This window comes from Gobius niger (assembly GCF_951799975.1).
Source record: "Gobius niger genome assembly, chromosome: 15".
NCBI classification, from domain to species: Eukaryota; Metazoa; Chordata; class Actinopteri; order Gobiiformes; family Gobiidae; genus Gobius; species Gobius niger.
This window is the reverse complement of record NC_136866.1, coordinates 24212152-24238425: the sequence shown is the minus strand read 5'-3', so window position 1 is coordinate 24238425 and position 26274 is coordinate 24212152. Positions and strand designations below refer to the sequence as shown.

Sequence of the window (26274 nt, the reverse complement as noted above, 5' to 3'; positions counted from 1 at the left end):
ACGGAGAGAGGGGATCTGTTTGTTTCTGGAGGCGCAGGTAAACACTGAGCATTGCCTAAACATTAAGTTAAAACCTAGGAAATGGAAATAAGCCACTATATTGTATATTAACTCAGAAAATACGCTGTAGAACCTGCTTACATATGAGAGATTGTCAGATTGTCTCTTTGCATTAGTAGATTGAGATAAACTCGACTATTTACTATCCTGGTATTGTTTGTATCCAGATCCACATCAATAAACCTGTATATTGAAGATCTATGTCATGGAGTCAAGCGTATTTGGACACCTCTGTCAGTGTATGGCTTGTTTCATAACTATAATTATGTGTGCAAGCTGTTTGACAGGAAATGCTTTGTAGTGGAGGCAACGTGATATCAGCAGGTGATGCCACAAACATTTTTAGATCTTAAAGAGGAGTGGGACATGCATGAATGAAACAAAACACAACAGGGGATGCAACATTAACATGGGTGAATGCGCAAGGCAGTCCATCAGATTATGGGCTCTTGTTATAAAGTGCTGACAAACACAAATGCACTGTGTCCCCATAAGATACAGTACTTCAATACATCAAAATGTTCTTTCAGCCGTTCCTCCAGTAGTTAATACTGTGTGTTTGACTTTACAGAAGTCGCCTTTGTTGTGGCCCGAAGCGAGGCAGGAACAGCTGAAACCTTAGTGTTCACTGGCGGCACAATCGTCACCACAAACGGTTTGTTTTTGCGGCCACAGAATCCTCTCTGTTTTCCACAGACTGGGGCAAAATGTCAAAAAAACAACAAGTCCCGAGTCCCAAAAAGGAGAATGAACAATCAAGCGCCTTGTGATGTCATTGCAAAGGCAACACAAGGCGTCACTAAACTCAAAATGAAGCACGGCTGAAAATATGGATTGGTCAGATAAAACGGACATCAGGCTGAATAGGAATTGCAGCTAAATCACTTCTTAAAACTTTTAGAGCATTTTACCCTATTACAAAGTTGTTTTCTCATCAAAATGTTGTGTTTCGAGCCGCTTGCGCATCTTTGAGTATTCTCCGAATCTTCCCATGCGCCTGTCCTTCTTAAAGCTTCTACCGAGGTCCATATTTAAAATAAAGTGTCTTTTATGGAATTAAACTTCACATATTTTAGCATAGGTATCGGAAAATATATCTTTCAGGTATTGGTATCAAAAGCCATGTATCGTTAAAGTACCAGTATCAAAAGAAATGTGCCGGTACCCCACCCTACTCCCAATAACTTCCCTACATTCCTCTTTTTTAAAGCAGCTGTACAGAGTGAGACGAGGAAAGGGATTATGGGCAGATAAAACTTCAGCTGTTTTACGTAAATATTGTGTAAGATACATATAATATAATAAAGATGAGTGGGTCCCATTCAGCCCCATTCATTGAAAAAGGTTCCCGAGTCCTGTGTGAACTTTAATGGCCGCTCTGTCTCCTCCTACGCAGCCTGTTCCTTAAAAGGGCAAAAAGGCGGGAAGCCCTGCACTCAAGGAGCGGGCGGAGCCTCCACAGAGCTCCAAAGCTTGATTGACAGGTTCTGGAGCCACTCAATTTACTGTAAAATGCTTTCAAATTTCGGGCTGATAAACAAAAACTAGCATGGTTAAAAATATTTCACCTAATTATTTCACCTACCCCAGCGTTGCCACATGGGTCATAGCGATTTCTAGGAAAAGCAAAACCCTTTGGAGTCAGGCTTTTAAGGTGTTCTTGGGACGTTTGAAGTCCCATTAGAATCAATGCTCCCAAGTGTCTCTTGGAGTCGCACCAATGGGTGGTATTACAGCAATGTCAGCTCCCCATGAGGACCATGCAGAAGCGCAATCCTCGCCCATTGGTGAGATACCGATAAAGATGTGTTTGAGATTATTAGCAAACACTAGCAAAAAGTAGAATAGCATGTCTTAAATGTATTACTTCAAAACTGAAGCCATATCCTCAAAGAGCCCTGGACTGCTACATTGTTTGTTCAGCGGCGTTTACTCAGTGGCAGCAAGTCACACAACAGTGGACTCAACTAGAATGTTTTTTGTTTGTAAAAGGTGTGGAATACATGGAGTAAGTCAAGTGAAAAATATTGACACTTGCCTGATGTATCTGAAAACAAAGTAATCTTGGCCAATGACAAAACAAAATGTGTCCAAACGACTCAGAGTCACTTTTTGGACATTTCTTTTTGCAGCGCCCGTAATAATAATCCAGCCGCTGCATTTGGGCCAAATTGGCATAACGAGCAGCAATTCCGACGAGTGACACTCATCTCAGCTAAACACTCATCTCCATCAATCCAGTCTGAAGAGTGCGGGAGAGGCTGGCTCCAGTCTGAGTCCGAGCTGTCTGCCGGTGCTGGAAGTCGGCCATGTTGGAACCGCTGACACGGCACAGCAGGAGCGAAACTTAGTCAAATGATAACAAAGGGGATTTCCTGGAAATGTTGGAGTAAGACATATTTAGGCAGAACAAAAGCGGGAAGGAAGAGCAGTTCTTTAGCATTCAGACGTAACAGAAGACTTTGTGAAGGGTTTAAAAGTTCACTGCTAAAGTTTTCATCAAATCTAGTCTCTCTGAGTGGGTCCTGATTCTGAAGCATGGAGATCAGCGCCTTAATACCTCAGGACTGTTCGACTCAGTTCGGTGTCCTGTGTGAGCTGAATGAAAGTCGTGAAGCAAAAACATCCCACCTACTACACCGCACATATTTCACCCGTAAGTAAACATCTGAGCAGCTGAGCCCGTTGTTCGAGAAACGACAGTGCGTCTCGTCTCCAGGCTGAGGCAGTGAATCACGAATGTTTAGACGACGGGGCATGTTTATGAATAATATCCATGACAAATGCAGAGGTCTGGTCATGCAGTCTGCTCGGATTCTGGGCTGTGTTTACTATCAGGTCTCGTTTATTTGTCTCTTTGGGCCAAACTAGGAATGAACTCTAAGCATGGTGTGCAGGAATGATTGATGGATGAAAAGTAAAGCACTTTGCGGTACATTTTGTATATCTTTAGGTGTGGAGATATTACTGCACGGATGTCGAAGTGCTCCTAAGGTGTTATTACGCCTTACAATATAGTCCCCCTTTTTATCTTAGGAAATCGACATGTTTAATTTTGTGTAACTATACATGCCTTTCAGTCACGTGACATTTCTTGTTATGGCGGCCATATGAATACCGAAATAGCATTATGCAGTAGGCTACTACAACATGTAACAATATCTCTACTCGGGATATAAAAGAAAGACATCTGATTGACAGTGACATTTTTATGACTCGTAATCATTGCTGAAGAAGATAAGAGTAAAAACACGGCTTCACAGACGCACGTTTATGTGAAGAAACCAGTGAGTCAGCGTTTAAGATGTTAGCATGCTACTGGTTAGCATTTAGCTACAACAGCTCAGCTCTGGCTACAACTTTGGCTACAACATGTGACAGAGGTCAGAGCTGAGCTGTTACTGAGTATATCCTAAGTGTTCATAGATGTGAGCCACACATGTGTTTATCGTGTTGAAGCCATTGACCGTTGATTGACGGATGCTAACCGGTAGCATGCTAACGTCTTGAGCAGCTTAAACACTGACTCAGACTGTGACTAATGCTACTTCGGTTTTCAAAATGGCAGCCGGAACTATGCGTGATGTCATTGGAAACGCATGTATACGTGGATCATGTAACTACTCACGTAACCATATTTAAATAGGGAAAACGTGGAAGAGCTTGGTCGCTTCTAACTTCACCCCATTTGGGTCCACAGGAATATGCTGGGAGAGCTAAATGCTAACATCTTAGATCTTTAGTCTTAGGTAACAACAAATCTCTATATGTAAAAACGATGGCCTATTCCTTTTAATATTGAGAAGAAAACTTAACGTATGATGCATATTATCAGATTTTTGCGGCACTGTGCATTGTTGCACCCCACTAACGTATGCTAACGTTAGCAAACAATGCTAGCGAGTGCTGTTTTTCACGTCTACTGGACAATTTGATGTGAAAAAAAAAACCATCCATTTCGACCCGATTTTGGCTTGACTTTATTGATGTGTGATAAACATGATAATAGTCTATATCTATATTGGGACACGGTTGAAATGTGAATCAACACGACGGGCCTCAATATTTCAAAATCCTGCGCTCGGCCCTGATCCTGATGAGGTGAAACAAGGAGGTTGTGAAACAGGAGGCAGTGAAGAGAGAGAAATGGTTCGGAGTCGACAGCGGAGTTCCAAACATCCTGCCCTGCTCCGATGAAACAAATGACTCAACGTGAAGACAGGTTCAGACAGGGCTAAAAATAACTCCCTCCTCAGCGTCACCTCTGCAGACTAAGGCGAAAATACCGCTATTCATTGACTTGTGCTGAGATTTCACATGCTTTAAACACTGAAATGGCAACAAAAGTTAGCTTAGTTGTGTCTATGTGTCATCAACATTCAATAGAGGCCACGACTTTTTACTGAACTGGATGGGAACTGATAAATCTAGAGTTTATGGTTTATGGTTAATATCTATCTATCTAATTACCGAGCCTATGTCCATGAAACAAAAACTAGTATAGATACAGATGGCATCTTTGGAACTGCCCATGGTCATGCTCGAAGCAGCCAGAGGAGGAAAACTAAAAGAAAAACTAAACTTTCTCCTGTTTCTCCATAGTTACTTAAATAAATGCTGAATTGTGAATATAATGTTCCACTAAATAAAGATACAAAGACATGGAGAGGAGCAAAGTGGTTCAATAGCCCAAAAATACTTAAAAAACGGACAATGCTAACCAGGAAGCAACATTAGCTTAATGCTACCTATGCTAACATTAGCAATGAGTTTTTTGCTTCAACTGAATAATTAGCTGTAAAAAAACATCCATATGGACCTGATTGTGGCTCGACTTTATTTGTTTGTGATAAATATGTTTATAGTCCAGCAGAAAACGGCTAAAAAGAGTGAAAATGTGTGATCTCCCCATGGGCTAGGCAACGCCCCCTTTTGTGACACGTTATAAAGTTCGACATCTTCTTTGTCAAACAGAAATTAAAAAAAACGGCAGCACTAAATGTACTATAGCTCCAGCTTCTAATAAGATCTTTCTCATTTTACAAGCACGCTATCGCTAAGTGTCGGGTCCAGGCTAACACATCACCATGACAACAACTTGGCCTAGAAAATACCACTACAGCACGAGGAGACGCAGGCTGTGCAGGAAAGATGAATGAGCAATGAGATATAAATGAAAAAAACAAGTCATAATCCAGCAGCCGGTGCTTCTGGATCGAGGCGACAAAACTACAAAGACATATAGGATTAGTTGCACATACAACATATAATAAACCAAAGGAGATTTTAAAATGTAAAATAGAGTTATTGTGTTGCCTGCACAGTGGACAGTTTAGTGTGCTGACATTGCTTGAATTAACTTACAATGGTATCACCCAAATAAATCAAAAGGAGAAGCGTCGTTAGCATTTAGCCATCAAATATTGCAAATTATGAACAATCCAGATGTTCCCAGCTGTTGTCAACCCATTGACCACATTTAGGTGAAATAATTGATGACTGTAGCCATCGTTTGAGATTTTACATTAGATATAAATTAGCGTCTAAACATGATAGAGATAAAAGAACGTATGCGGACAGCTAGCAAGAAGGCTAGGCCAGGAGACCTTTCAGAGTCTGTTAGCCTGCTCCATGTATTTTTCCTATAGCCGTTAGCATTAGCCATCAAACTATGTTCTCAGCTGTTGTCACTCCATCGACCACATTTAGGTTAAAGCCTCCCCTGAACAGACATTTAGAGATTTTATTTTAGATAAAAATTAGCGACTAAAAGTGTCCTCTGAGCTAAATGCTAACTCAAATTCAGTTACATTCACATTTATTGTGGGGTCGAATACACATCCATTGGCGACTAAACATTATCTTACAAGATGGTAATGAAAAAGAAACCGCCGAAATGATATAAATGCCATGAAGTGGACATAGAATACCTCACCATACTTTAATATAGGGGCTGGCTTCATCATTCATTTGTGTGGAAAAGAACACTAAATACAAAAAGGTCTGGGAAGCCGTTTCTGTTATTTCTACCCATATTTATTCTAAAACGCTTCTTCAGCAGTTGTTTTGTATCAGTATGAACCTGGTCTCTGCTTGGTAACTTTCTTTTGCTTTGATCTGGGCTGCGTATCCTTAATATGGCAGACAACTGTTCAATTCCAGTCAAACAATCAACAAGTGAATCAGAACTCTAGACTCTCAAATCCAGATTATCTTTTCTCAATTCATTCCGTCTCGTATCACGAAGCCGTTTGTCCTTGGTGCGTAATCGAGCAGCCAAAGCAGTAATTACCGCCACAATGCGACACAATGGCAGTCCTCGCTGTCTGCCGGTCTATCCTCTGTCACGGTTCTAAGCGCCAGTGTGCGATGTGACGGCGCTGAATGTATGGAACTTACGGCTCGTGCCCAGAGGCAGACAGCTCCCCAGACCGTTAACAATATTTACATTAGACACGCCACTGGAGCTGCAGCGCACACATCCTGCTCCCCCGGGGCATCGGTCGCTCTCTTTTCAAAACGCATATTAATATCTCGAAATAGGTCATCTGGGACTGCCGCACAGATTGAAACTATAATTATTATTGACTTGTTTTTAATCATTTTTAATCATTTGTGTTAATAAATTGCATACAATATGAAAACTGTCCAATTGTCCCGCCCTTTTCTTCTTTCTTCTTCTTGTCAAAAAAAGCCAACAATCAATGAGATAAATGTACTTTTTAATCAAGAAGTCTGTCATTTTAGACCAAAAAATGTATATATATGCCAGCCGATATATTGGGCCGATATTTGGGGATTTTACAATATCAGCAATTGGCCGTTCTGGCGGAAAGCCATCCATATGGACCAAATTTAGACTTGACTTTATTTGTATGTGATAAATAAGTTTATATTTTGCCAGAAAATGATTCCAAAAGATTCTGTTTTCCCCCTCGGTGAGGCCACGGCCCTTTCTATGTCGAGAGGCCATCTGTATCTATAAAAGCTGATATCGCTGGGACCGAACGTGATAGAGACTTCCCGTGTTTTCCTCCCAATATGTCCCAGTCCTCAAGGGATCAGAGAAATGTCGCAATGAAAATTGTTTAGCTACAACTTTGTTAAACACAAGTTTCACCAACTAAACCTCAGTGAATTTGTACATGACATGTCATTTTGAACCAAGAGAATTCAAATCACTGAGTTAGTTTGAACCTCCGCAATTGTGCTTTTGATCGCTGCGCAAAATGCCTCAGCTAGCAACAGTATGCTAATGCTAACGGCAGCTAATCAAAGAACAAAAACCATGACTGAATCACCTAGAGTAATAAAATAAAATCATCCACTGCTGGCCAAGTATTTATGTTTTTACATGGATTATAGACCGCACATTTGGAGAAATCGGCAAAAAATATCGGCATCGGCCCAAAAAATTGGGATCGGTCTAAGAAAAACCCATATCGGTCGACCTCTAGATAGTAGTATCAGTATTTGTAGCCAGTGGCAGTTTTGTTGACTAAATTATTCAGTTTTTTTTTAACAAAATGAAAAGTAGTTGATAATAACTAATCAAAGCAATCCAAACTAGAAGCTGCACAACAAGTGAGTTTCTCTATTGTGAGATTAATAAAGTCTATTCTTATTGACAAACGATTGTTTTTAACTTTTTTTTTTTTTTCATTTTTCACGTTCTTTGCAAACAGAGCTGCCTTTAAACATTTTTCGCTCACAACCGGGAGAGGAAAAAGGCTCAGGCAAAAAGTACCGCAACTGCACATAACTGCATGCATTATTGAGACAGTTGGAGGAGAGTCCAGGCCTGTGGATTAGCGTTCAGTTCAAACGGTCATGTTCAAACATTTCTGAACTTCTCACTGCGGTTTTATCGCGGATTTAAAACCTGTCTGTAGAAAAGGCAATAACTTTCGTTTCAGGATTAAGCTGCGTTCTAAGGGAGAGCATTGTGCCATAGTTGAACATAACAAATGGGTTTACAGTAGGGCTGAGCCATACTGACAAAAATGATGATCTCAATAATGAAGCGATATTTTTACAAACCATCAGAAATATGCAACAATGTGATGCAGACATCTTAATTTATTTTTTCTAAAATTTCCCCCCACAATTCTTCCCATATTTCCACCTATTTACCCAATTTTTTTTCCTCCATTTCCCCCATTTCTTTTACAATTTTTCTACACATTTAAAAAGATATATTTTTTAAGAATTTTCCCCAAATTTTTTCCTTATTTTCCATCACATTTTTTGACATTGGAGACATACTCAATATTGTATTATCTTCCAAATATTTCCATATAATCTCGAAATATTGCCCGCCTCTAGGTCACAGCATAGCGATGGACCACAGCTCCAGACAGGCTTTACCCCGGCAGCACTGCCTCCCGGGTTGGTCTTAATGAAGAGGACAAAGTCTAAAAATAGCCTAAAAATACAACAAATCGTTTCCAGTGGGCGAGATGAGGAAGGGCGGAACAAAACGGGGGGATTTTTTCCGTCTGTCCCTTAAATCCAGTGACGTAACAGCGGCGGAGACAACACATGGCATTAGTCGCTGATGAGTTTGTCCGAATCCGCCCACACAACAAACACGTTAATCTGCCGTGACCTGACCGCAACCCTCCACAGACAGTGACTCAAAAAAGATACGATATAGGACCGTCTCCATGACTACTCTATCAAATCCGTGGTGACGTAGGTTACTCTGTGTTGCAGTTTCGGAGACTTTCAGGCCTCAAGACCCAACTAACTCTGTCACTCAGGATTATAGCATTCATTTGTTCATGTGAATTCATAGGAGAGCCAATAACCATGAGCAGAAAGCCGGGTGGTTTAAGCTGCAGGACATATGCCAGCCTCAGTGTCACGATTTCAAAGTCTGATCTTTGCCAATTTTCTGACTATCTCTCACCACTCGTCACTAATAAAATGGACCAAAAAGTCTAAATACAGTGGAGTGCGAAGGTTCGGATAGAATTTTCTAATTGCTGTAGATGAGACATTTCATGATATGATAACATCTCCAAATTCAAATATGGGTTTAATTCCAGAAAGGCCAGAGCAAATGTTTGGACACCTTGCAAAATGAATGCCTCGAAGCCCCCCAAATATGGCAAGAATCACAGCTTTAAACACTTTTCTAGGCCAAGAGTCTTTCAATTCTTGTTTGAGGGATTTTTGCCCGTTCTTCCTTACTAAAGTCCTCCAGAACAAAGAGACTTCTGGGCTCTTTGGAGGATTATCCACAGATCTTCAATGAAGTTTAGATCAGGAGACAGCAAAGGCCTATTGATGTAATCCATCGTCGATTTCTATAGAAGCCCTTTGCTTTTTCACAGATGGTGTTATGTTTTCCTTCAAGATTTGTAGGAAATGTATTTAATCCATGCGTACATCTTCCTAAAATTGTTCCCTGTACAACTGGCTGCAGTGTATAAACCCAAAGGATGATCGATCCATCCCCAAAATTAACTATTGGACAAATGTTCACTTTATGAAGAGAGAAGAAAGGCATAAAATGTGTTTTTATTGTTTCAACACTGCATACCCTCCATCAGCAGAAGACCCATATTTCCAAACATAAAAATTCTCTGCCGGGTTTAGCTCTTATTTTAGCTCTTATTTCTTAGCTCTTATTTTTGACAAAGCTGGTTAAGGTCGCAGACTGTAGCCATGTATCTGTGGCGATGCGTGGCTTTAAAGGCAGAGCCAGACATTCCTGTCTCGTTCATTCGTCGTGGGAATCCTGATGAGGCTTAATGACTTTCATACTGTCGCCTGAGGCCGGAGCTGTGTGCTACTGTAAACACTGAACTCTGCCGCTGAGTTACGACAGGAGGAAATGACTGTACTTTGAAAACTTTGGGGGAACTATGCGCCATGGTGTAGGTGTGTGGCTCAAAAGGAAGTGAGGCAAAACTCTAAATACCATGTTATGTTAAGATTTAAAGAAGGGTCCCTCACTTGTGGTGAAACTCCTTGCCCCAGTTGTTTTAAAAGATGGGCCAAAAGCACAAGCATCTAAAGGAATATGCACATCTATCTATCTATCCTTCCTTCCTTCCTTTTAATGACTTTTATCTACCTGAAATAACTGAATCCCAGTAAAAAGGAAGCGAAGAGGCAGGAGCTGAGAGATCTGCATGCACGGAACAACTTCAATCACCCTTCTAATCAAAAACTCAACACCCCATGCTGTTCCCCAAGAAGAAGAATAGGGAGAAGCTCTAAAGAGACTGCATGGATGAACGAAGCCGCTGAGGAGACGCCGAGGAGACAGCCGCATATAGAAAGAACAGAGAGGGAGCGGAGGAGGCTCTTGAAAAATGCATGCGTCTCCATTTGGCAGCGGCGAGATTTCCCCCCCTGCAGAAAGGCGGCGGAGGTGAAGAGCATTAACGCAGAGATTGTCGAATGGAGACACTTCAGCTAAAGCCAGACGGGCAGACGGGGAGAGGAGATCGAGGCAAAAATCTGACGAAAACGCCTCCAGGGTCCACCGCGTGATGCCATTTAACGGCTGTTACTCCCCACAACCACACAACATGCTGCAGACTTGTTTACACGTGAGTCATTTGCAGCGCGATATTAACCACCAGGGCATTAGGTTAAGAGCTCTGCACCGTAGACCCGACATGCAGCAGTAAAAAGGAATCGCTATCGAGTTACAATACCAACGTGTGCACACTAGGGCTGCATGAAAAAAAAGTTGCCACCTGGACTTAACCGATTGTTCTGATCTGGGGTTTCTGCAGTTGGTCAGGTCTCGGTTTAGCAACACCATGTGCTCAAAGAATGAGATCAGCTGATGGCCTGAACATCCAGGTTATTCCATCAGTGGATTTCTTCTTCTCTGATGGCACTGGCATATTCCAAGATTCATCGCGCTCACATTGAGAAAGAGTGGCTTTGATCCTTTTCACACATGGATTGGCCACCAAAGTCCAAATGGTAAATGGTCTCAACTTATTTTTCTCAATTTGGTCTCAGCTTTTCCACCTACATTAGGCACTCAAAGCGCTTTACAGCAAGGATCCACTCACCAATTCATACTCTCATTCATACACCAATGTACGCAGACACTGGGGGCAATGTGGGTGAAGTGTCTTGCCCAAGGACACAACGACAATGTGCACTTTCAGGAGGTGGGATTCGAACCCCTGACCTTCCGATCATGAGACGACCCGCTCTACCATCTGTGCCACTGTCGCCCCTCTTAACCCCTTTGAGAATCTTTAGGATCGCAATCTCCAACCAGTAGGATGTGCTGGAGAAGGCTTGGCGCAGTGGTCACACTCTTTCATCGTCAATACAAGATTATGGTTAAAAATTAATGCAACACTGGATCCACAGCGAATGTGTGCTGTAATAGAAAGTAAAGGCGGTCCAACTAAATATTACAGAGTGTGGCTATTTAAAGAGACTAGATACAAGTTGGTCATTTTATGCTCACTACTGCCACCTCAGGTCTTATGTGTAACTGCATCTTCTATATTAAGCCCGTGCATGACGGCACTTCAGACCCGAAGTAACACCTTTTTGAGTGACAGTGCAGGATTTTAGAGGCAGTTGTGGTGAACAGGTCTGGGATCATTCTACACATTAGGACATGACTGGAACATGAAGGGGGAGTAAAATACTTAACATTTTTAAACTCTTTATAGTCCCTTTGAGAACCACAGGCATCTCAAATGGATTGAAAACAGGACTTAGACAAAAAAAGATAATATAAGAACCAAAAGGAGGCTGAAATGGAAATAAATGGAGTAATAAAAGTGGTGTGCTGTTTGAAGTTCATAAATAAAAAGACAATTTTCACAAACCCTGATGAAGGCACAAGCCGACACGTGTTGTTGTGCTTTTTAATGTTCCTGGCCCAAAAATAAAAGCATTTTCTACTTTTGCAGATGATGAGTACCTGGACCTGATCTCTTTATGAATATTCTATTGCCTCTTTCCATGAGCACCATCTTTTTGCTGGATACCAGTAGCTCCCTGTTCTAATTTCTGTTGAGTCATCAAGGTTTCAGTCCTGAGATCTTCATCGGGCAAACTTTCAAAAACTGTCACACGAAAATTACAGGAATAATCCAGGTCTAAACTTGGGGGGAAAAAGAATCAAACCTCAAGATTATTATTATTCCGAATTCAACCCATTTTTACGAAAGTGTCCCGTTTTCTTGTGTACACATGCAGTCGTCGCCTCGTGAAAGTGTGTGGCCCTTGTTCGTGCCACAAATCATCACTCAGTGGCTCCAATGACCCAGAAGGTTTGGAGAATTCCCAGCAGTGCTCTCTCATGTTTGACAAGCGAATGTGGCGAGGAGCATCTCCGATCTGTCAGGGAAATGAGACCGAAGGAGCAGGCTGACATTTGCCCCGTCATCGCGCCCTCCACGTCAGCGTCAGAACAGTCCGATCAGAAGGCGGGGATAATGCCCGGCTTTAGACATGGCAACGTTTAACGGGGCTTTTAAAGGAGATAATCGGGATCATGTGTCGTAAATCGAACGTCATGGAAAAAATCTGCTTTGTTTTGTTTGCCGACAACAGAGAGGAGATTTAACGGTCTTTCAGGGAGTTGAGACTTTGGGATCCATTTATATCAAATTCCACTAAAAAGATTGTCTCATTTTAGTATTGGTTTACAAGAAGCAAAGTCTAAAAATGTGAGATCTGATCTTTCTTTCAAATGTAAGAAAGACAGCAGAAGACAGCAGGAAATTGAGATGTAGAACAACTTTTTAAACTTAATATATGTATTGCATCTAAATTAACCCAAGAAGATCTATAATAAAAACAAGTCCATTGATCTCTTTGGTGTTTGGGGACCATAAACCAAGAAAAAACAAAAATCCCCATTCACATATTTCATATCACAGATTGCTTTGTCCATTAAAGATGAAGGCTTTTAAGAAGATGTGAATAAAGGATTATGTGTGTGATTGGTTGAATAAAGAAGGCGGACACTGACTTTGCTGCAAGAGACATCAACACATTCTCGAAATGTACAAAACAACTCGGATTCACATTACTTTGTCCAGTTATGACGGCTTTTGACCATTCGAAAGATTGAACATTGATGTTTCGTTTTCAGTGATCGGTGGTCAATACAAAGAAACTGGACGTATTTAAAGGAGGTTTTAACTGTGTCCTACACCTTTATTTAGACTTGGAAGATTAATGCAGCTCAGACTCACAGACAAATGTTACTTTCTGAGGCTATAATTTTCAGTAAACCATCTCAACAAGAAGCTTGAGGGCCAAGAAATGGGTCTAAGGGCTGCACTTTGGGTACCACTGTTCTGCATAGGAAAAAAAAATGTATCTTAGTCTATAGAGTTGGTAAAATTCACTGTTACCATGGAGATCCGCCATGTCTTTGGGAGCTGGCATATATTTTCCATAGACTACCAATATATAAAGTGGGGAAGAGTCACTGGTAAATACATCTAACTCACTGTAGTGCTTTGATGTGAACAATAACTCCAGTATTTTAGCTTTCCAAATCTTCATTATTTCTTGTTTATTATTGCTGCAAATCCCATGATCCTTAGCGATATGACATCACAATCCTGAACTCTACACATGAGTAAATGTATTTATGTAACAGCAACTGGCAGTCACAGTATTGCAGTCATATATTTGGGGCACATTTATATATTATTCTTTTTCAGGCTTATTCACCAAATATTTACAGATTTCTTTTTTATACGTAACATCAATGTTTTTCTATGTCTCCTTCAATATATAGAATATTTGACGACTACATGAATTGAACCGAGATCCTTGTCAAACCTTGCCTTCTGAGTCGCTCTTGGTCTCTCCATGGGAGCAGTTTGAAGCAGAAACACGTACGTTTTGATGGATTATCCCGCCCCGTTGTCATGGTTATCTGGCCATATAGTGGTGGTCACCATGGAGCCTGCATGTGCTCATATCCCAGCATCCTCTGCAAACGATTTACACCCTTAAAGCCCATCAATGAAGGGCTGACTGAGCGATGTGGGGAAAGTGTTCAATTTTCCTCGACATATTCTGTTCATATGTGTTTCAGGACATGTTTGTAGAGGTCAGTACAACAAGGTTAACAGGTTTTTACACACAGTAAGACCCCATGGAGCTTTATACTGCCTAAACAATTGCAGTTTTGATAATCCCAACCCTTCAAATTGCGATCTTCCAGTCGTAACAGCGTCACCGAGAGCAATCTAGATATAATTTTCATTTCTAAATCCCTGGCTACTGCTTTCATCTCTCAGGCTGCCTACATTCCCGCTCTGTTCCTTTGCCTCGCAGTTCCTACCATCCCCCCCTCGTTTTTTTTTTTTCCTCCCCTCCCTGCCTCTCCTCTCGCCCTTCCAGCGCTAGACTGTCTTTATCATTTCCCCCCCATCTCCGTCTCCTGTGTTTCGAGTCAGGTTTAACGATGTTGCCTTGCGGAAAATGTAAAGTGGCTGTAATACTTGGTTTGCGCTTGTGTCAGTTTCAACTAACGTAACGGTGAATGTAAAGGAATGGGAGGCGGTTCTCGACTTTGGTCATTCATACTTTATGAATGCGTAAGGTGTTTTTGAGCTTAGACCTGGTTCACGCCCAGTTTAGAGATCAATCAGTGCATCTTAGGTGTAATTTAGACCCTTTTTAAACACTGTTTAGTGATAATAGACTTGGAATGTTGACTGTTTAGTACCTAGTTTGAGAATTTTTTTCCAAATTACCTTGGTTTTGTCATTGTGCATTTGAAGGGCAGACTCCAATATTACAAGTAATAATTCCGTAACAAAATGCTCAAATGTTGTACTTGTAAAAATTTTTGTAAGAGATTGGTTTCACAAACTTATTGATACAATTTCTCAACGTTATGACTTTGAACTCGCAATTGCAAAAAAATGGATAGATAGCTGTTTTGGTAGATAGATAGATAGATAGATAGATAGATAGATAGATAGATAGATAGATAGATAGATAGATAGATAGATAGATAGATAGATAGATAGATAGATAGATAGATAGATAGATAGATAGATAGATAGATAGATAGATAGATAGATAGATAGATAGATAGATAGATAGATAGATAGCCCTCTAACGTGTGTGACTGCGCGTTCTTCGAGGCCGCAGACTGTCAGACTCTCCACCCTGACACCAGCTGACCCTGTGTGCGCTGACTTTGATGTTCCCGTCGGGGTCGGTGAGGTGAGGTGAAACGCCGCAAATCGAACAGGTTTTATTACCACGAACAAACACGGCGTCGAATGAGCTCCCCGTCTGTACAGTCCAACACTAATCTCTTTCACAGTCTTTGTTCGCCGAGGCTATTGTTTCTTCCTGGGCCATTGTGTCTGGAGAAGGTGCAACTGGAAGATTAATTACAATTAAACGGAAATCACAGCTCGAATAAGCAAATCTCAGAGGCTGCAGTTGTTTTAGGGACATTATGTTCTCTGCAAATCAAAAAGATATCTCCTCTCCACAGGGGTTTATTGTATAGCACTTCTAGATATAGATTACACATGAGCTTAGCAGTTCATTTCCTATCAAATGTTTTTAAAAATGCTCAGTAACTCTTTCCAAAATTGACTTCTCAGCCTCACCATCTCTTCCTCTTCGTCTAGCCTTAAAGAGAACAAACAAATCCATTAGCCAATACCTAAAATGGGGTCTGAGGGTCGAACTTGGTCATTTTGGGGGTCTAATTTGTCCAACAGGTGGATGCAGAGATTTGTAAATGATCATAAATGCAACCAAATACTTTCCGTAATCCAAAAACTTAAAGGGCTTCATGTTAAGGCCAGAGCCACAATGCACCGCTGTTTCACATCATAATCCTCTGGTTGAAGATACGACAGAGTCCAACAACACTCTCAACAATCTATAAATCACACCCCTCTTTTGGGATTTAATATGTGTTGTATGTACGTAATGTGCATGAAAGTATTATATTTATCTTTCAAACGTAGTGGAGTAAAAGTAGAGAGTTGTCAAAGAGCAAAAACTATCAGACAATTTATGTCAACTTCAACGTAATTAAGTTTGAAGTGAAATCAAACAAGCCTTTCTAGCCAAATAAGGCAGTCATTTTAAGAGTTTTTGCATATAAAGCCTCTAAAACATCAATACGTTCTGCCCCTTAAAGCATTTGAATTTTGTCCTGCCAATGACAATAGTTTGGACCACTATGGCCAGGATCCCAGTCTGTTCATTCAAGAATCTGCCTATTACACCTCACCATAGAGTCAGTAATATTCGCTGCTTATGCTGAATTAGCTTTGAAACTGAGTTAAATACGCCCTCAATCCGTACAGCCCAACACTAATCCCGCGCAGACTCCATTGTTTCGGTCTGTGCTGCATTCCCCGGAGGAGGCAGTCGCTGAACCTGGCTGTAGCCGCTCACAAGGGACTCTTCATAAAACACCGCTCATCCCGGAGCTGGTGCTGGTGCTGCTGGTGGCGGTGGCCAAGCTAAAAGCTGCTTAGCGGGACAAGACTCGGGCTGAATCCTTTAAAGCTGCACTAATCAGAGCTGTTAGCAGAAGCACCGTCAATCATATCACCGCGGATTACAGCCGGGCATCTCAAGCCACGGGGAAAGTAGGTGAAGATGCTAATGCTACGAGGCTAACTGGTTGCTATAGGGGATTTGTTTGAACACATATTTTGTAGAGCCTGATTGTTTTATGTTTGGGATTATGCATTTCAGGCATCTGGGAGGTTGGGTATTTCTGACATTTTTTTACAAGGTTGAACCCAAAGCGTTTCAGCTCAGCATTTATGAGCTGCTCAAGAGCTAGCTTACTCAAGTAAAGCATCCTAGGGCTAGTTTTACTTTGAAGATACTTGAGACACATAGTTAGTAAGTAATTTAGTAAGTAAGTTTATTTATGGAATGCCCCTTGAGATGTTCCATCTCGTTTGCGAGGGGGTCCATTAAGAAAAGTTAGTGATGTGATGTTCATGACCAATCGGCTCTTTTGAATGGCTCTTTAAAGCAGTACTAAGTAACTCATGCCCCTAGAGGCCATAAGCGCCACTGCAGATGTCGTAGCATGTTGCGTTTTTTTTTTCTTATTAATTGTCCGTGAGAGTAAATACTACGCTGACAAAAAAGACAAAGGGAGAGAGGGATATTGTACATCCAATTACACAATGGAGATTTGTTTTTTTTTTACTCAAACTTGGCTGTAAATACTGTTTAAGTGGTGCTAGCCCACAGTTAGCTTTGTCCGTTAGCCTGTTAGCTTCTTCTTTGTGATTCCATTAGTGTGTATTGGTCACTACGACCCGGTGGCAGGGAAGTTGCAATTGTGGTTTTCTGGCCACAGACACCAGGGGGAGATGAAAGACCCCCCAGTCATCCCATTAACACTTGTATTACCCCCAGAGGCACTACAAAAAGGATTTATAAAGGTAAACAAGTTACTTACTATTGCTTTAAGGTGAACGGTTCAAACCGGATCTCAACTGTGAAAAGAGCCAGGTCTTTTTTTCAGTCAATTCTATCCAAAACTCCCTCAAACGAACACAAGAATCAGCCCAACAACGGAGCAGCCGACACAAGTGAAAGCTTTTTGCACTAAGGCAAAAGCTAAATGCCTCAAATCCCATTTCTACACATGGGACTATGGCAGAGTACACCCAGGACAGTCAGTGACCAACAGTACTAACTCTAATATGACAACTTTTTTCAGTAACGAGTAATTTAACGCATTACTATTTTCAAACAAGTAATCAGGTTAAAGTTACTTATGCAAGTTAATGATATATACAAAACAACCAAGCACCCACGTTAAAGATTAACAGCAAAGAAAGAGGATGAGAGAGATGCGCATTTGAGTTTGTGTCAGCATTGTTTATGTTACTGTTGAAATGCACTTCCAATAAAGTGAGTATTGGTTAAACCGGTGGTCATTTGTATGTTGAGGTGGTGGAGGTGTTGTTGGCAGCTGCTGAATGTAACTGAATGTAATAAAATTTAGTTACTTTCAACACAAGTTGCTTTTTGAAGGGTCAGTCATCTGGTGGTCAAGGTGATTTTTCAGCACAATAATATTAAAATATCTTTCAGTTTTCTCTTATTACTAAAGCAGTACTAAGTAACTCGTGCCCCTAGAGGCCATAAGTCCAACTGCAGGTGTCGTAGCAAGTTGCGTTTTTTTACACATTAATTGTCCGTGAGAGTAAATACTACGCTGACAGAAAAAGCGAAGGGAGAGAGGGATATTGTACATCCAATTACACAATGGAAATCATTTTTTTCACTGAAACTTGGCTGTAAATACTGTTTAAGTAGCGCTAGCCCGCAGTTAGCTTTGCCCGTTAGCCTGTTAGCTTCTTCTTCATGATTCCATTAGTCTGCATGGGTGACTCCGACCCAGTGCTGGCAAAGCTGCAATTGTGGTTTTCTGGCCAGAGACACCAAGGAGAGATGAAAGACCCTCCCGATCATCCCATTAACACTTGTATTACCCCCAGAGGAACTACGAAAAGGATTTATTAAGGTAAACAAGTTACTTAGTACTGCTTTAAGCTTTATTTACCCAAAAGTTTGCAGACTGTCATTAAGTCAATATAGAAATGTAAAGGAAATCTTACTTGGATAAGGCATGCCTGTAAACAACATGGTTAATTCATTAAAAGAATGCTTAAGAAATGCGTGACATGATTCATAATAGCCTGTATTTGATTGTGATTGCAAAGGCTTATTTATTCAATAGATAATGTTTCAGCAGAGCCTCCTTCAGATCATTGTTTCTTGTTTGAACCACAGTGCATGTGCGCCTCAAGCACTGTGGTTCAAAAAAGAAAAAAGAAACAATGAACAGAAGAAGGCTCTGCCGAAACATTATCTATTGAATATATATATCTTGGACATCGGCAACCTGAGTGTGCGATGCTGCTTTTTGGCAACATCTGCACCTCTGATACAGCTTTTGGTGTGTTTTGCTTCTGTTTCTCATGTGACTACAAAGCTTGACATCACTTTATTTCATTGTGATACGATGCAGTTCTCTTTGGTGGCTGTCATTATTGAAATATGTCACAATTAAACCCCAAAGTTGGCGTTCCAGGACATGTTTTATACCTAGAGGTTGAAAAAGTCAGAGTTCCTAGTTTCCTCCATGACATAATCGCTATTAGAAGGTCACAAAGGCTGCTGCGACCTGTACAAATATGTTCTGAAATGGATTTAAACGCTCATGAACATATGCACTGTGAACTGACTCTTGGTTTTAAAATATAATTCACAAATAAAATCCTGACCACAATAGCCTGCAGTTTTGCCATAAGACAGTTTTCCGAAATCGTTCTCACGCTTCCGCCGTGGCATCGCCGTAGTAACAGGTGTGCTCTTCCACAGTCTGACTACGACCACATTTACATCTCACTAGACAAAGAGCAGAGAAGCTGTTGCAAATCGGAGCATGCGTCCTGGAGCCGTGTGCAGCCATGACAGCAGGCGTTTCCTGTGGATGCAACAAGCCACGCTTAAAGCACGGAGCACCGGCTAAAAGAAAGAACCAGACAGACGGAGAACAAAAGATCCACAGAGACGGGGCTGAAAACAGGGCCGCTGCTGCCCAATTTAGTCTGGGTTAAATCGCGGTTCAATCAGGTCCTAGTTTATGAAGGGTTCAGTGCTGGGTTAGGGTCTGGTTTATCTCATGTCAGAACACAAAACAACCAGTTACATCTGTTGCTACTGTATATTTGTAAATCCATACATAATCCAAATATAGTTATAGTTTAATTATGTATTATTGCTCATATATTATTATTGCACCATTGGACTGAAGAAAAGTCCTAGTTTGTAAAGCCTTTGTGAGGGTATGTGATTACTGCTGGTCCTAGTTCAAGTTCAGGTTAAGTTTTCAGGCTAAGTTTACACCTGTTTTAGCCCTGGTTTGTCTGTGTTAGTTCCAGTTTGTGTCCTGGTTAAGTCCTGCTTTAATAGTCCTTGTTTGGAGCCTGATGGGTACCGGGCACAGTCCTGGTTCCAAGTCAAGTTCGGCTCTCAATTCACCGTGGCTTCCTTCCTCCTCCAGGTGAATGCATTAGGAAATCAGGTCTTAACCCGGACCTGCCCTTCACTCACAGTAAAAGTGGTTAAAAAAAGCCACACTCTGAAACCCACCCCGGCACGAGGGACACCGCCATTGTTCCGCCGACTGCAAAAGCCACACAACTGCGGCACTGTCATCTCCCCGGTCAGAACTTGGCACGCTATATTTGAGCCATCAATGCCCTCTGCTCATCCCAGGAGCGCACTTTCTGCACAGCTAGCTCTCACATTAGCATGCAGCCCCATCCCCCTTGCAAGGGCACCCATACTCTCTCCAGCAGCATCGTACACACAGTCACAGCCTCATATGCCGCAATACTGCCTGCTCTTCTGCTGCAAAAGGGGAAAGCACTGAACAAATGAGGGGGAAATGTGTGATTGCGATTACTGCAATTGTGTGTAGCTCGTGGTTTAGCACACAGTGTGCTTTTGGACACATCCATGAGTATTGACATTTAAGAGAAGACTGGAATATGAACTGCTAAACAAATACAAGAATGACATGCATATCAGAACAGGTTTGGAGAGGTTACAACTACAGATTAATTTAGTTTAGCATCTTTATAAGGAGGTTTGCTTTTTCGCTCATAAAAGCTGACCTTTCTATTTTTAAATGTGGTTATTTCACAGCCCTACGTTCTCATATTGCTGACAAAATCAGAAAACAGCGTGCGACAGGCTACTTTGCAACATACCTGACTTTGAATTCGGGCAGCTGAGGTTGCGCCCCCGGCTCCGCACAGTAAATCGGGGGGAAGTAGAAGCGGTGCGACTGTAGGTTAATATCCATGGTGTCCGCGCAGACGGGGGGGCAGAAGGCGGCTGGCTCAGGTGGGTCTCTCCTCACTGTACTGCTTCTTTGTCTCTGAAACTCGCCACTGTCTGTCGCTAACACTCGACTTTCATCCCAAGCTTCCACTGGCACAATCGCGTCCTTCAGCTACGGCCAAGAAGACATCCCCTTCCTCTTGGTCTCCTCCATACAGTTTACCTTCGATCACCTCTGCCGTCTGCCACTAAAAAACAGGCACACTAACCTATTTCTCCACCGGCGGCCACTGTGCACTCAGTAGCGGTGCCAGAACAAAGATGAGTCCGGCGAATTTGGCAAGGAAAAAAAAATCTGGAAAATGATAATCCCAAATTCTGGTCAGCAGTGGGTCCTAAGCAGGTGAAGGTGTGCCTTGAGAGAAAAGGTTTGCGAGGAAAGACAAGAAAAGGGTGGTCTAGTCCACAGCAAAGCACTGACTGAATGAGAAATGATGCTCCTTTTGCTTTTTTTTTTAACGCTTCACAGACGGAGGAGTGGAGGAGAGAGAGATGGAGAGAGATCCCGGTGCTTTGAGGCGTTGCCCTGCTGCCTAAAGTCTATGTGTCTCATTGGATTACCCCTCCCTCCTCTCTTTCTCTCTCTCTCTCGCTCTCTCCAACCCCCCCCCCCCCCCCAGCTGTGGCCCCTCCTCCCCCTCCTCTCCCCTCCCCGGACCCCGCGCCGCGATTGGCCGAGGCCGGTGGATGCGCCAGGGCTACGGCGGAAAACGGGGAGGAGCGGCGGCAGCAGCAGCAGCATTTTAATTCATCTGATGGCCCTTGTCTTTCGCTCGTATGATTAAATGTGGCGTGCTTTGGCCCTGGGTGGAGCCACGGACGCAACACATTTCAGACGTGCACGCGCCCCCCCTCACGTGCACGCGCGCGCAGTGACCTCATAGCAAAGGGGGGCCGCGTGGGAGATGAGGACACAGGTGGAGGGTGAACAAAGAAAGACCTACTGTAAGATATTACTACTAGGCATTACACGAGTCAAGGTGAGATTGAATGAAAGTCCAGTATTTTAAAGTAGAGCCGTGATATATTTGCAACAGTATTGAAACGATTTGAACGGTTGCAAGCAGAAAGTTAATATTCACTGCCTGAACATAACAAAAAAGTCGACACCCGGATTTAACCAACTGTTATGATCTGGTGTTGTTGTGGTTGGTCTGGTCTAGGTTCAGAGACACAATGATACCGAGGAATGAGATCAGCTGACAATCTTAACATCCTGAATGACCAGGTTACTCCATCAACAGATTTCTTCTTTATCAGGCTCACAGTCCAGATCTTTCCCCGATGAGAATCTTTGGGATGTTGTAGAAAAGGCTAAGTGTGCTAGGGATGGTTTCACAATGACCACGTTTATAACAGGATGCTGTAGGTGAACTGTTTTAGAAGCCTATGTTTAGCGCCGAAATCTGTCGTGCAACGTAAATAAAACCGAGCCTAGACTACTGTAGATTGTAGCCTAATAATAGTATAGTATCGGACAGCACACTGTTTCCCCCACCACTAAAAACATGTACAACAGGCCAGGATTAATGAGAGTGTGTTTGTATGTTCATTAACACGCACTGTCCCGACCAAATAAACCAATCAACAAACATAAAAAAGTAATAACTATTATTATAATTATAATAATCGTACAGTAGTAAAGTTGACTGTTTTTGTATTATTCAATTGTTTGTTTTTTTAAGCAAAAGAGTCTTGAAGCCTTTTAAATATTTAGAAACAGTGAATGTTTACAAGTTAAAGAGTAATAATTTAAAAAAAAAAAAAAGCATTTTAAAAACAAAAACTGAAAATCTCTGTGGCTTCCCTTCATTAGGTCGATAATAGCGAATAATCGCAAAATCCCAATATTTCCTCTCACAATAATCGTGAATACATTTTTTTAAATTATGACATCCGTAAGTGTGCCATGAGAAATCATCAGCCTTAGAAGATTATCCAATTTCACATGATATTAAGGCTGGGCGATAGGGACCAAAAGTCATATCCCAATATAGGTTGAATATCGATACGATACGATATATATCCCCAATATTTTTTTCCGCAATGTGAAAGGCAAGGCAAGGCAACTTGCTTTATACCGAGCATTTCGTACACAAGGCAACTCAATGTGCCTGAAATGAAATGTTAAGTCAAAGCCAAATACGAGTAGTTTTATTCAAAACTCGTTATAAGATGTAAACATAAACACTGTATAAAAACGCTCCATATGGTGCACCTTTAAATGCATAAATATCTTAAATAAAAATAGCCTATAAAATAAGTATTACAGCGTAAATTTGAACTATATCGATATATGCGAGATGGTCTAAATCCATATCTTGTTAAAAAATAAATCGATATATCTGAAATATCGATATATCGCCCAGCCCTATGTCATATTTGTCTTTTTCAATTCCTGCAAGAATATCAGCTTTGTGTTCAACTAAACAGGCCCAGGTTTTTCACGAGTAAATTGAGACTATAGACTTAAATCATGTTTTAGTAAGTCTTCTCTCAAATGCTGAGGTTCTCAAATGTCTAATCGTAATCCCAATACTCAAGACTCTTGTCAGTGAAATACAAACTGTCAAACCGATAAGAGAATCACATGCATTTCAGAACCTGATTGTAGAGAGGAAAACTTTGTATTGCTACTGTTATAATTGCAACCTTGCCTTTGTAAAGGGAGACTCGAGGACCTGAACAATATCAGTGTTTGCAGTATAGGCTTACAAGAACCTCATTCACAACATTCACAAACAACCATGGGGTTTCTCTTGACATAGTTTTAGCCTATTCATCCACACGCTTTTGGATTACAACACCATACACCACCGTAAGTCGCGAGGCCCATAGAATTAATCTTCCGGGCTACATCCCAGCGGCTTGTGATAATAAATAAATCCCTTTCATATTTAGTTTACTGTAGGCGCTGACATCAAGGGAAAAATCCCATGTACAAATGGACTGGCCTCTTTCTAGTACACGGCTCCACTCTGCCCACATCTGTGCCACAGTGTCTGCCAGCAGGCTGTTTCATTGATTGGGCCGGCCGTGTAGTGGGCAGTTAGCACGGTTCATTTAGAGCCACTGCTCCGACAAGGGTCCACTCCTAGTCTGCGCTTTAGTGGATATTAACCCGCCCGCGAATATTTGCTCTGTCAAGTTGGCTCAGGTCAAATTACATCCATTTCATTTATTCTAGCAAAGAAATGAGGCACACAATTTAATGCAATGGAAGAGAAAAAGCTTAAGGATAAGTGGTAACATCTGCTCAAATTACAAAATCTTCCATTTTATGATAAAAAACACCAAAATATCTGACTTTTATAGTGCTATAGGTATAACACAATAAAAGCTATAGCTGTTAATACTGTAGTTTATACCAGGGGTTCCTAAACTCTGGGACACAGTAAAAAGTTATTTCCTCTTATACAACATCAGGGCAGTGAAATATTTAAAATTAACTTAATATCATGTATTTAAACACATTATTTTGATATTTGACTGGCAATTCCCCTACAGTCCCAACCCCCACTTTGGGAACCTCTGGTTTAAACCTCTCCAAACATAGATTCTTGTATTAATTTAATAGGTCATATTTCAGTTGAGTGTTAATGCCCGTGGATGAGTTTATAATCCACATTGTGAATGGACTCTTGCTACACTAAACACAATAAAGGGTATGTACATTGTACAGACACCTCACCTCATACATTCTATAAAAAAAACATTCAATTTGAGTTCCAATTTCGCACCAATTTAGATAAGCAAACATCTAAAAAGTTGCTTGCAATGGCTCTTACAACCACCATCAACGACAATGAACAGCAATCAGGCTAATCCATAGCGGGCGGGAAAAGTGTCTTGCCTAAGGACAAAAGTACAGCATTCATGCATACAAATAAACCACCACACCACACAAGTGAGTGAGCCAGAATGCCAATTGCAACTTGAAAGACTTGACTATTAGTCTGTTTTGCAATGAAATCAACACTTCTGCCAGTGCACCCCAAGGAGCTGTCTTAGGTCCGCTGTTGTTTTGGTGAAAATACTCTCCAACACCAATACCTAAACAATAACAAAAAATAACAAAGCTTGTTTCCACACACGTTGTTTTTCATTGCTAAGTTGTACGTTTTTTGGTGTATATTCCAAATGCTAGCTGCATTTCACTCAGACAGTCTTACGTGCCAGTCAATCTTTATCTCTTCCAGTACTTACGCTCCATTATTCATTCAACCATTGATGTATTGGGAGAGAGTACACTCTTGTTAAACACAGAGTGGGTCTCAGACGTAAAGCTAAAAATAACTTCATGAAAAATGCAACAGAACGGCAGAGTAGTGGTCATTGGCGCACACTTGTATAAAGAAGAGGATTAGTCAAAAAGCACATGCAAGGGAGATTGTGGTAGACACAAAAACTGGAAAGTGAATTCATAAGTAAATAAGTAGTGGACATAGCATGAATTAGACACTCCATACTAACCACCATTTTAGCTAAAAGCACATGCCGTGGTTTATGGTCAAATATGTATTGAAGCACTTGAAGAAATGACAGAAGTAAAAAAAGGTTTCTCAAACCAGCATGAACTGTAAATATCTATTATCCTACAGCAGGAGGGGTGGCCTTCAGTCGGGGACACAGCGGGACAATGCCAGAGCGGCACTGTGAGTTCATGGGGAAGTGTGAAGGCGAGAGGACAGGCGGAACGAGATCAGAGGGAGAGCAGAGACGGGCCAAACTCTTCCGACTACATAAAAGTGAGCACAAAAATAATAAGAATCATTGCTATAAACTAAAAACGCAAATACTAGATGCCACATACAAAAATCTCTGACTAGTTGTGATCCCGCTGTTTTTCTATGAGCTGCCTTCAGGGAGGAGACTGCAGAATCATCTATAGATACAGACGGCATCTCATCATAGAAGGGGGCGTGGCTTATCTTTCACTCTTTTTAGCCATTTTCTGGTGGAATATGAACTTATTTATCACATACAAATAAAGTCATGTCTAAATCGGGTCCATATGGATATTTTCTCACAACAGATTGTTCTGTAGAAGTGAAAAAACAGCAGTCATAGCTAGCGCTAGTTAACCGTTATAAACCCAATGCTAACATGTAGCATCATGTTAGCATTCTCCGTTTTTTTAAATGTATTTATGGGTTATTGAACCACTTTGCTCCTCTCCATGTCTTTGTATCTTTATTTAGTAGGAAACTATATTCATAAGCATATCAGCATCTGTTAAAGTAGTTTTTGAATAATAAGAGAAAGTTTAGATTTTTTCAAAATTGTTTTCCCCCTTACCTGTTTTCAAACATGACCATATAC

The 26274-nt window shown here is 41.3% G+C and overlaps 1 protein-coding gene across 2 annotated transcripts in view; it reads right to left on the bottom strand.

Moving 5' to 3' along the window:
* evlb (Enah/Vasp-like b) overlaps positions 1-26274 on the bottom strand; it is a 78398-nt gene that overhangs the window by 40856 nt on the left and 11268 nt on the right. Inside the window, exon 1 of one of the 2 annotated variants that reach the window (XM_079572784.1) lies at positions 20820-21254. The exons of the other annotated variant lie outside the window; for it this stretch is intronic. Within the exon in view, the coding sequence (XP_079428910.1) occupies positions 20820-20914 (95 nt within the window). The 5' untranslated portion in view covers positions 20915-21254. Of the gene's footprint in view, positions 1-20819; positions 21255-26274 lie in introns of those variants that run through there. 2 annotated transcript variants of the gene reach the window in all.